Source organism: Capra hircus, chromosome 9, assembly GCF_001704415.2.
Source record: "Capra hircus breed San Clemente chromosome 9, ASM170441v1, whole genome shotgun sequence".
Taxonomy (NCBI): domain Eukaryota; kingdom Metazoa; phylum Chordata; class Mammalia; order Artiodactyla; family Bovidae; genus Capra; species Capra hircus.
Window position 1 is genome coordinate 54,681,253 of NC_030816.1, and position 12,183 is coordinate 54,693,435.

Below are 12,183 nucleotides of genomic sequence, written 5' to 3' on the forward strand. Positions count from 1 at the left end.
AGACTTCATTAACTGAATAGTACTTTGTGGACTTTCACAAGACAGAGGCTAAAGGAAATTTTAGGTCATAATCTTGTGTTGCATCAAAAATGAAATAGAACAAAGCCCCTGAACAATAATAAAATCTTTGTCTATGGTAACAAACCCAAAGTAGCATTTATTTAGTAGAATTAAATGGAGGTCTTCTATATTTTAAAAAAAAAAGTTAATTAAAAAAATAATTATTTAAAAGAGTTTTAAGATTAAGTGTCCTATTGTTTAAAGAATAATTTGGATTTTTTTCCTTTTTTTGTGAAGCATGATATATCTAACTCTGGTTGAAAATATAGTAAGAAATATACAGAGCACTCTTTAAGTCAGTACCAGGGCAATGTTTCTTATATGATTCCAGTATTTTCAATAATAGCTTATATAATTATGCCTTGGCTCTTCATCCATCATCTTATCTGTATTTCACTTTCATAATAATTAGAAAGAACCAGCTAGAACATTTGACAAATCTTTAACAGTTCATGCATCTCCAACAATACTTTATTACTACCAGCATTATGTATTTTAATGAATACAGCCTGTATCGAGAAAAGAAAATGACCATATTGAAAGAGGAAAAGGAATAAACCACAGACTTCTTCAAGAGTAACACTAAAAACTGTTAAACACATTAAAATCCCATTTAACAAATATCAGAACCTAATGAACATTGGGACTGCTCAGTGAATACTAATGTGGAATATTGCTGGGAAAGATGTTTGAGTGCTAAAATTTCTCATAGCTCAAAATGGTTGCATAGATTAAGGAGAGGAACATCTGTTGTTTCAAAGACAAATGAAAGTTGGTAGTTCACTGAAAATATTTTTGTTTTGTTCCATTTTAAATTGTTTCTTAATGTAGTCATTTACTTTCTTTCTGTTTTAAAATGTTGCTATACTACAGTCCACGCTTAGTTGCTTCAACTGAAGTGTCCAGCTCTGCGACCCCATTTACTGTAGTCTGCCAGGCTTCTCTGTCCATGAGATTTCCCAGGCAAGAATACTGGCATAGGTTGCCTTTTCCTTCTCGTTGGATACTACAGTCCATAGGATTGCAAAGAGTCGGACATGACTGAAGTAACTTCTGTTCAGTTCATTTCAGTCGCTCAGTCATGTCTGACTCTTTGCGACCCCGTGGACTGCAGCATGCCAGGCTGACCTGTCCATCACCAACTCCCAGAGCTTACTCAAACTCATGTCCATTGAGTCAGTGATGCCATCCAACCATCTCATCCTCTGTCGTCCCCTTCTCCCATATTCAATCTCTCCCAGCATCAGGGTCTTTTCAAATGAATCAGTTCTTCACATCAGGTGATCAAAGAATCAGAGTTTCAGCTATAGCATCAGTCCTTCCACTGAATATTCAGGACTAATTTCCTTTCAGATGGACTGCTTGGATCTCCTTGTGCTCCAAGGGACTCTCAAGAGTCTTTTCCAAAACCACAGTTCAAAAGCATCAATTCTTTGGCAGTCAGCTTTCTTTATAGTCCAACTCTAACATCTATACATCACTACTGGAAAAAACAATGCTTTGACCAGACGGTTGGCACCACTTTATTGATAAAGTGATGTCTCAGCTTCTTAATATGCTGCCTAGGTTGGTCATAACTTTTCTTGCAAGGAGCAAGTGTCTTTGAATTTCATGGCTGTAGTTACCATCTGCAGTGATTCTGGAGCCCCCCAAAAATAAAGTCTGACACTGTTTCCCACTATTTCCCCATCTATTTGCCATGAAGTGATGGGACCAGATGCCATGACCTTAGTTTTCTGAATGCTGAGTTTTACACCAACATTTTCACTTTCCTCTTTCACTTTCATCAAGAGGCTCTTTAGTTCTTCTTCACTTTCTGCCACAAGTATATCATTTGCACATCTGAGGTTATTGATATTTCTCCCAGCAATCTTGATTCCAGCTTGTGCTTCTTCCAGCCAAGTGTTTCTCATGATGAACTCTGCATATAAGTTAAATAAGCAGGGTGACAATATACAGCCTTAACATACTCCTTTTCCTATTTGGAACCAGTCTGTTGTTCCATGTCCAGTTCTAACTGTTGCTTCCTGACCTGCATACAGGTTTCTCAGGAGGCAGGTCAAGTGGTCTGATATTCCTATCTCTTGAAAAATTTTCCAGTTTGTTGTGATCCATACAGGCAAAGGCTTTGGCATAGTTAATAAAGCAAAAGTAGGTGTTTTTCTGGAATTCTCTTATTTTTTTGGTGATCCAGTGGATCTTGGCAATTTTGATCTCTGGTCCCTCTACCTTTTCTAAATCGAGCTTGAACATCTGGATGTTCACGATTCACATGCTGTTAAAGCCTGGCTTGGAGAATTTTGAGCATTACTTTGCTAGTGTGTGAGATGAATGCAATTGTGCAGTAGTTTGAGCATTCTTTGGCATTGCCTTTCTTTGGGGTTGAAATGAAAACTGACCTTTTCGAGTCCTCTGGCCATTCTTGAGTTTTCCAAATTTGCTGGCATATGCGGTGGCTGACTTTATTTTTCTAGGCTCCAAAATCACTGCAGATAATGATTGAAGCAATGAAATTAAAAGACGCTTACTCCTTGGAAGGAAAGTTATGACCAACCTAGACAGCATATTAAAAAGCAGAGACATTACTTTGCCAACAACTGTCTGTCTATTCAAGGCTATGGTTTTTCCAGTGGTCATGAATGGATGTGAGAGTTGGACTATAAAGAAAGCTGAGCACCGAAGAATTGATGCTTTTGAACTGTGGTGTTGGAGAAGACTCTTGAGAGGCCCTTGGATTGCAAGGAGATCCAACCAGTCCATCCTAAAGGAGATCAGCCCTGGGTGTTCATTGGAGGGACTGATGCTGAAGCTGAAACTCCAATACTTTGGCCACCTCCTGAGAAGAGTTGACTCATTGGAAAAGACCCTGATGCTGGGAAAGATTGAGGGCAGGAGGAGAAGGGGACGACAGAGGATGAGATGGTTGGATGGCATCACCAACTCTATGGACATGGGTTTGGGTGGACTCTGGCAGTTGGTGATGGACAGGGAGGCCTGGCATGCTGCAGTCCATGGAGGCACAAAGAGTCAGACACAACTGAGCGACTGAACTGAAGTGAACGGGGTGCAGCACTTTTACAGCATCATCTTTTAGGATTCAAAATAGTTCAATTTAGTGTGCATGAATACTCTTTCTTAATTTTTTGTTTATTAATCTTATATTGATTATCCTGGGACTATATCTATATACAGTTGACCAGGCTCCTGGTTAGTAAGCTGTGATAGTCTTTTATATGATAATCAACTAGTATGCATGCATGCTAAGTCTCTTCCATTGTGTCTTCTTTGAGATCCCATGGACTGTAGCCCACCAGGCTCCTCCGTCCATGGGATTATCCAGGCAAGAATACTGGAGTGCTTTGGCAGGCCTTCCTCCAGGGGATCTTCTGTTTGTCTCTGGCATTGGCAGGCCGGTTCTTTGCACCACCTGGAAAGCCCAATCAACTAGTATTGTTGTTCAGCCACTAAGTCATGTCTGATCTGCGACTCCATGAACTGCAGCATGCCAGGCTTCCCTGTCCTTTCACTAGCAACTAGTATCAGTCCGTCAGTCAGTCAGTTCAGTCGCTCAGTCGTGTCCGACTCTTTGTGACCCCATGAACTGCAGGACACCAGACTTCCCTGTCCATCACCAATTCCCGGAGTTCCCTCAAACTCATGTCCATCGAGTCGGTGATGCCATCCAGCCATCTTATCAACTAGTATAGTAATCATGAAATCATCTAATTCTGAAATTAAAGTGATCAGAAATACAGGTTTGTCATGTGACAGTCCATTAGTTGCAGGCAATTAGATGTCACAATAAATTCAGATGAGTTCTGGCCTTTGGCCTCAAGTCTTAACGCTAACAGTTTTCAATTTATCTTTTTTGTTAGATCAAATAAGTAATTTTTCTTTCATTTGTCTGATTTTATTCATCTAAATATGGATGTTAAACTTCAGTGTATTGTTCTGGAGTATCTTACTCACTACTCGTAATATAATTTCATTCCATTACAATTTATTTATTCATTTATCGTGTGTTTTTAGTCTTGTATCCATCCATTTATCCATCTATCTTTTTGTCAACCCACTATTCATCTATCCTTCTATCCATCCATAGATTCATCCATCCAATAAAAATGTGTTGAGTGTGTATTGAGGTGATCAGGCTAGGTTTAGAGATGACACATCAGAATCTCTTTTCTTAATAACTAGCTTATAAACTCATGTTAACATAAGCAAGTAGTATTTTTATTTTAGTAACTCTTGCAAACCTTATGTTATATTAAGAATTGCCACATTTAGAAATTCCGCTCCTAGTTATATACCCCAAAGAATTAAAAATGGGTACTCAAAAAGACTTATACACAAATGTTTATAGCAGTATATTTACAATAGTCAAAGAGTAATAATAGCCAAACATCCATAAACAGATGAATTGATAAAGAAAATGTGGTATATTCATACCACAATAATAGAATATTGGGCTTCCCTGGTGGCTCAGACAGTAAAGTGTCTGCCTGCAATGTGGGAGACACAGGTTCAACCACTGGGTTGGGAAGATCCCCTGGAGAAGGAAATGGAAACCCACCCCAGTACTCTTGCTGGAAGTCCCATGGACACAGGAGCCTGGTAGGCTACAGTCCATGGGGTCACAAAGAGTCAGACTGTATCTATATATATAGATATAGTCCCAGGACAATCAATATAAATTAATAAACAAAAAATCAAGAAAGAGTATGCATGTTAAAGACTGAGTGACTTTAAAATATTGCTACCATAAAAATAAATGAAATATTGATATGTCCTACAACATAGATGAACTTTGAAAACTCTGTGCTAACAGAAGTCAGACACAAAAAGTCGTATATTATATACGTCCATTTGTATGAAATATCTAGAATAGGTAAATCCATGGAGACAGAAGCAGCTTCATGGTTGACAGGAATTGAGGAAATGGTGGGATCGAGTGTGACTGCTTGATAGACACAGGGTTTTATTGTGGAGGAGGAAGGGGGAGCTAATGAAAATGTCTAGAACCAGAGATGGTAGTTGTACAACACTGTGAATGTATTAAATGACACCTTAAAGTGATAATGTTATGTGAAATTCATCTCGATTAAAAAATAGTGCCAGTGACACTTTATATACAAGTTTATTTGGTGGGAGAAAAATGACTGAAAATTTGTTTAAAACTCTATGTAACCCAAATGCTATAAAACAGTGATTTTTAATGCTTGCCATTTAGAACCTTCTGCCAAGCTGTTTAACTGTGCCCCCAGAGAAGAAAGCATCCAAAAAATGGTGTCAAATGAGTCAATCTGTAGGTGAATATAATTCACTTGTCTTTAGACAGTGCCAACTAGCACCCAGCACCTACAACATTCCCATCCAAATGTCTGTTTTCTACAATTTCAAGATGATTTTCCTTTTCTACTTCTCAATTATGGATGAACTTATACATGTTCCAAGGTATTATCAAGTCTGTTTGTTGTTGTTAGTGGCTCAGTCGTGTCCGACTCTTTATGACCCCATGGACTGTAGCCCACCAGGCTCCTCTGTCCATGGGATTCTCCAGTCAAGATACTGGAAGTGGGTCATCACTTCCTTTTCCAGGGGACCTTCCTGTAGTTTATTCATGTAGTCATTTGGATTCAGTTTCAACAGTGAATGTATGTTAATAAAATGCCTAGCTTTTTATGACCACATATATCAGTTAGGTACTATATCAAGAATTTTGCATTCATTATTTTATTTAATCCCTTAATCAATTCATTATGTTTGGACTCTTGTAGTATCTCTGTTACACAGATGACAGTATTGAGGCCTAGAGATATTAAGTCATTTCTTCCACAATATGGGACTGGTAAGATCTCCAGAGGGTCCCTTCTAGGGATCAAACCCTAGTCTCCCTCATTGCAGGCACATTCTTTACCACCTGAACCACCAGGGAAGCCCCTATCAAGCTTCTAGAATTAGGAAAATCAGGATGAAAGCAGAGATTTTAGAAACTTGTTGCCAGAAAACTTATAGCTTAAAGATTGTCACTTTTGAAGATACATTCAATGAGCCTATTAACTTTGTTCTCTGGCTTGATTACAACATAGATTCTCAAACTGGCACGGTCTTTGGTAATTGTGAATCACCAATCAATAAAAATCTACCACCACGCTTAAGGAAGCAACTAAAAATGCATGTCCTAGCAAGAGTCATTGTATCTTTTTTATAGTTAAATAATGGCATATTAGATGTTATGGAGATCTATCAATTATTTTATAAAGCAATAATTATCTATGAATCAAGAGCAGTCATTTAATTTTGTGCTCTTAGAGTTGATTTAAAATGTATTTTAATACATTAAAATGACAAAAATCTAGCTTAGGTCATAGAAATTTTATTCTTTTGTATTTTGATCCTATTTCAACAGTCAATGTATATTAATAAAATACCTAGCATTTTATAACCACATACATGAGTTAGGTACTACATCAACAACTTTGCATTCATTCTTTCATTTAATCCTTTAATCAATTCATTATGTATGGACTCTTGTATTATCTCTGATACATAGATGAAAATTGAGGCCTAGAGATGTTAAGTCATTTCTCCCAGGCTATGGGACTGGTAAATGTCAGAGACAGCATGTAAATCTTGATCTCTCTGGCTCTTGAGCTTGTGTTCTTAACAATGAAGAGTTTGTATTTTCTTTTTAAAAAAAAAGTGAAAAGCCAGTAAGACATCGATGACATTTATTTAAATTGTGAATGTATATTGGTTGCATATTTTGGAAGAAATACATACACACAATGTACATATATACCGTTTTATGTAATTGCAGTTTCAATTTGGCCAAATCAGCTCTTTCTCAAAACAATGAGTGATACCAAATCTCTCGGCTAAAATCACCAGATCTGTACAGAAGTACCAGTAAAATGAAACTCATAAATATAGAAAGCAGTGAATTTAATTTAGGCCTAAAACAATTTAGGAAAATAGATCTAACTAATCCTGAAAGATAAGATGCTGTGAAAGTGCTGTACTCAATATGCCAGCACTGGAAATCTGGAAAACTCATTAGTGGCCACAGGACTGGAAAAGGTCAGTTTTCATTCCAATCCCAAAGAAAGGCAATGCCAAAGAATGCTAAAACTGCCGCACAGTTGCACTCATCTCACATGCTAGTAAAGTAATGCTCAAAATTCTCCAAGCCAGGCTTCAGCAATATGTGAACTGTGACTTCCAGATGTTCAAGCTGGTTTTAGAAAAGGCAGAGGAACCAGAGATCAAATTACCAACATCTGCTGGATCATGGAAAAAGGAAGAGAGTTCCAGAAAAATATATATTTCTGCTTTCTTGACTATGCCAAAGCCTTTGACTGTGTGGATCACAAAAAACTGTGGACAATTCTGAAAGAGATGGGAATACCAGACCACCTGACCTGCCTCTTGAGAAACCTATATGCAGGTCAGGAAGCAACAGTTAGAACTGGACATGGAACAACAGACTGGTTCCAAATAGGAAAAGGAGTACGTCAAGGCTGTATATTGTCATCCTGCTTATTTAACTGATATGCAGAGTACATCATGAGAAACTCTGGGCTGGAAGAAACACAAGCTGGAATCAAGATTGTCGGGAGAAATATCAATACCCTCAGATATGTAGATGACACCACCCTATGACAGAAAGTGAAGAGGAACTAAAACTCTTGATGAAAGTGAAAGAGGAGAGTGAAAAATTTGGCTTAAAGCTCAACATTCAGAAAACTAAGATCATGGCATCTGATGGGAAATAGATGGGGAAACAGTGGAAACTTTCAGATTTTATTTTGGGGGCTCCAAAATCACTGTAGATGGTGATTGCAGCCATGAAATTAAGACACTTACTGCTTAGAAGGAAAGTTATGACCAACCTAGATAGCATATTAAAAAGCAGAGACATTACTTTGCCAACAAAGGTCCATCTAGTCAAGGCTATGGTTTTTCCTGTGGTCATGTATGGATGTGAGTGTTGGACTGTGAAGAAAGCTGAGCACCAAAGAATTGATGTTTTTGAACTGTGGTGTTGGAGAAGACTCTTTAGAGTCCCTTGGACTGCAAGGAGATCCAACCAGTCCATTCTGAAGGAGATCAGCCCTGGGATTTCTTTGGAGGGAATGATGCTAAAGCTGAAGCTCCAGTACTTTGGCCACCTCATGTGAAGAGTTGATTCATTGGAAAAGACTCTGATGCTGGGAGGGATTGGAGGCAGGAAGAGAAGGGGACAACCGAGGATGAGATGGCTGGATGGCATCACGGACTCGATGGACGTGAGTCTCAGTGAACTCTGGGAGATGGTGATGGACAGGGAGGCCTGGCATGCTGCAATTCATGGGGTCACAAAGAGTCGGACACGACTGAGCAACTGAACTGAACTGAACTGAATATAACAACATTTGATAAAGTTTCACTTTTACCTGTTAATATGCAGATTTATTTCTGAGAAAAGGCAACAAAAATAATTTACTTCTTTTCCTTTGCTTCCATTTTTGTTTGAATTTAAAAGATTGGGCTGAATATTGTGTCCCTCTGCTTTTTTAGTTTAATTATTAAAAATAAGTCAGTCATATGAATATTTCCTGTTTTAAAAATTCCTTCAACTATGATTTTAAACTATCTCAAAAAAAAAAGATAGGGAAAACATATAGCCAAAAACCAAGAAATGAGCAAGAATGGTTTTATATCTTTTCAGCATTTGATTGTGGTACTGTTTGTGAACACTTAACTCGGCTGATTTTGCCTAATATGATGAATGACCAGGACTTCAAGATGTATTCATTTGCCTTCTTTCTCGTCATAAACAAGTGCTTATATTTACATCATTGTTCCTATACTGTTCCTCAAGAGATGTAACACCTAGGAGCTTGTTTACTTATTTACCATCTCTTTTTCCTTCTGCTCAGGCTGAGCTCTGTTGACCTTGAATCTGCAGTCCCCTATCCTACTGATGGAAGCTTTGCAACAGCTGTGGAAGTTTGTCAATGTCCACCAGGGTATTCTGGCTCCTCCTGTGAAGTAAGTTTGCAAGAATATAGCTTCGGTGCATTCTAAGTTCTTTCAGCATTAACTATTAAACTATTTTAAAATGAATTTAGTTTTTTCATCAAGGATTGCACAAATGATAGTGTCTTACTACTTGAAGAACTTCAATGTCTGCCAGAAGTCATAACTGTCAAATAGAGTGTTACTCATATGATGTCATCTTGAAATCATATTTTTCCTTATGACATAATAGCTAAAAATCTAATGCTTTTGGAAGTTTTTGTTTTCTCTTTAATCTGTTGATAAAATGGGATGAATGATGGTGGAATACTATTTCAATATATTTCTCCTTCATTTCCACCTGAGTGCTTGAGAGGAATTTAGCACTGTTTCTTTTCTTTTTCACTTTCTCCATTTTTTTAATCCTATGTACCACATTCTTTCTCTACTTTATTCCTAAGAATACAACCAATTCACAATCATCTGAAGGACTCAATCTTTAAAATGTCAAGAACATAATATATGGAAGAAATACCTTGATTCGGAAAATTTTCTACAGGTCTTTGATTTGTTTAGCACCTAAAGTTTGAGATATTTATTGTTGTCTCAGTATTCTAGATTAATGTTCCTTCCTTAATATTGCAATGTGTCCTTCTAAGGTAATAATTTTTATTTACTTTTATGTATGTTGTAGGTGGTTTGAAAATTGCTTTTACTTGAAATCTGCTCAAAAAATTTAAGCACCATTTCCCTGATAGAGGGCATGGCTTCGTATAAATAAGAGCTTAAATTCTTTAAAAATGGTGCCTTTAAGGAATCATCTGAGTGTACCAAGATGTTCCACTTCAGCACACTACCCCATTAAGCCATTTACAGAAATACCCTAGGCCTTGCTTTTCAGTTCTCTTGTACTTTAAAATAAGGCATGCTTCCAGAAGATACACAGGGCTTAGAGTCATATTCATGTCAGATGTGTTTTTTTTTAACTGAGCTTGTATTCACCTATCTAAAAATAAAACTAAATGTAATTCGCCATCACTTTTTAAAAATTCATACAGAGAATACAAAAATAATAATGGAAATAAGTTAGCTCTGTCAACCCAAATTTGATTTCACATATAAAATATATGTTGTATTTGATGAAACATATTCTTTGATTAAGAACCTAGTAGTTTTTATTTCAAACCAGAAAGCTCTCTTTGAACCTCTAAGTTCTTATTTCAACTGAAACAAACTACTCTTATTATATTCTTGCTTTCACACTTATTCCCACATTGGTGATTCTCAGTACTCTTCATCATCTTCTATACAAATTTCAAATGCCCATTGAATCTTAAATTGTCTGTATTAGAATCATTTCATTGGCTATGCATTTCATTTCTTCTTTTCTTTCACCGAAACATTTATTGAGAATCTTTGGTAAATTTGCCCTAGATGCTGAAGGGGATTATCAAGGTTACATCACAATCCTTGTTCTCACAGAGCTAACAGTCCGTTAGTCAGATAGAACACATACTTATGATAAATGGGATCACGGCCCTATAGAATTAAGGTACCAATAAGTGGTACAGGACATGAGTGCAATAATCTTTCAAAGATGTGATCAGTTCCAGTGGAGAGAGATGTCACAGAAAACGTCCTGGGGTAGAAAAATCTCGACTTGGAAATGAAATAATGGTAACAATTAGGTAGGAAGAGAGAAGCAAGTGGGTGTGGAAGAGTCAGAACAAAGAAACAGAAGAAGGATAAGAAAAGCTTCCTGTGCTTCTCACACAATAATGGATAAATAAAGTTACCTTGGAATCCGTAAAAGAAATTAATCGAATCAGAAGACAAGGAACTCTGAAAATCTGGAGTTTCTCTCAGGCTTCTTCATTTCTTCTACTCTCTGATAATCCTTTCTTTTCTTTATTGAAGCTTCCTGTCCCTTAGCTCACTATTATCTATCCATCTTTTCCTAATTTCATTTGTTTTTTTTTTTTTTACTGAGTTTGAAAGGGCAGACATTCTAGTTTTGTTACCACTGATATTCCCCTAATCCTATAAAAGCTGAGTAAACTCCAAACACCATTGTTGTTGTTACTGTTCAGTCCCTGAGTTATGTCTGTCTCTTTGCGACCCCATGGACAGCAGCACATCAGGCTTTCCCTCACTGTCTCCTGGAGTTTGCTGATTCATTTCCGTTGAGTCCATGATGCCATCCAGCCATCTCAGCCTCTGTTGCCTCCTTCTCCTCTTGCCCTCAATTTTTCCCAGCATCAGGGTCTTTTCTAGTGAGTTGGCTCTGCACATCAGGTGGCCTAAGTATTAACATCTTAATTCTAGCGTGCCTAAAACAGATTATATGATTTCATGATAAATCATTCTTTTCTGTTTTCTTTGGAGCTATAAATGTTGATCCAGAATTTTTAAATCATTTCTACTTTTTATAAATCCCTACACATTTTATTTTTCAAATATTTCCATACTTTCCTAGAATTGTCATAGTTCATTCCACTTAACAAGTAGGACAGATGAGGAAGTAAAAGCAAAGTTAGGTACTGAAAAAGTGTTTTAATTAAAATCTCAGTTTCCTCTTCTACATGATGGAAATATTAACTACTTCATGGAAGCATTCACACTTTCATTTTAACTAACAGGTATTGATGACCATGCATTCTGAGATGATCAAAACTCTTGATGTGGATGGTAATGTGATGAACAATAGACATACAGTCTATGACCTCAAAGACGTTACATTTGATGGTAGACTAGACTATATGCCAGAAAGCAAATTTAAATAAATATGATAAATTCCATGAAGACAACAAGCAGGGGGCCTTGATAGAGGTTCTGAGAACAGGTGTAGGAAGATGAGATGGAAGGGACTATATTATGAGAGGTTGTTGGGAAGACTGTCTAAGGTGGTAGCATCTAAACTGAGCTCTAGTGTCTTCTTGGGTAAAGGGAACCAATGAGGAAGTGAAACACAGTTTGGAATCTGCAAGGACCTGAAAGAAGGCACGTATGGCTGGAGCTTAATAAGCAAGGGGAGCATAGCACAAGAAATGCCTGGAGGAGCCAAACCACTCAGAGCTTTGCATGCATGATTAGAAAGTAGTAGTATTATTCTAAATGCAATGG

At 37.3% G+C, this 12,183-nt stretch overlaps 1 protein-coding gene across 3 annotated transcripts in view; it reads left to right on the forward strand.

Moving 5' to 3' along the window:
• LAMA2 (laminin subunit alpha 2) overlaps positions 1-12,183 on the forward strand; it is a 677,281-nt gene that overhangs the window by 375,129 nt on the left and 289,969 nt on the right. For all 3 annotated transcript variants that reach the window (XM_005684731.3, XM_005684732.3, XM_018053196.1), the window contains exon 15: positions 8,982-9,093. In XM_005684731.3, coding sequence (XP_005684788.2) covers positions 8,982-9,093 — 112 coding nt within the window. The remainder of the gene's footprint in view (positions 1-8,981; positions 9,094-12,183) is intronic.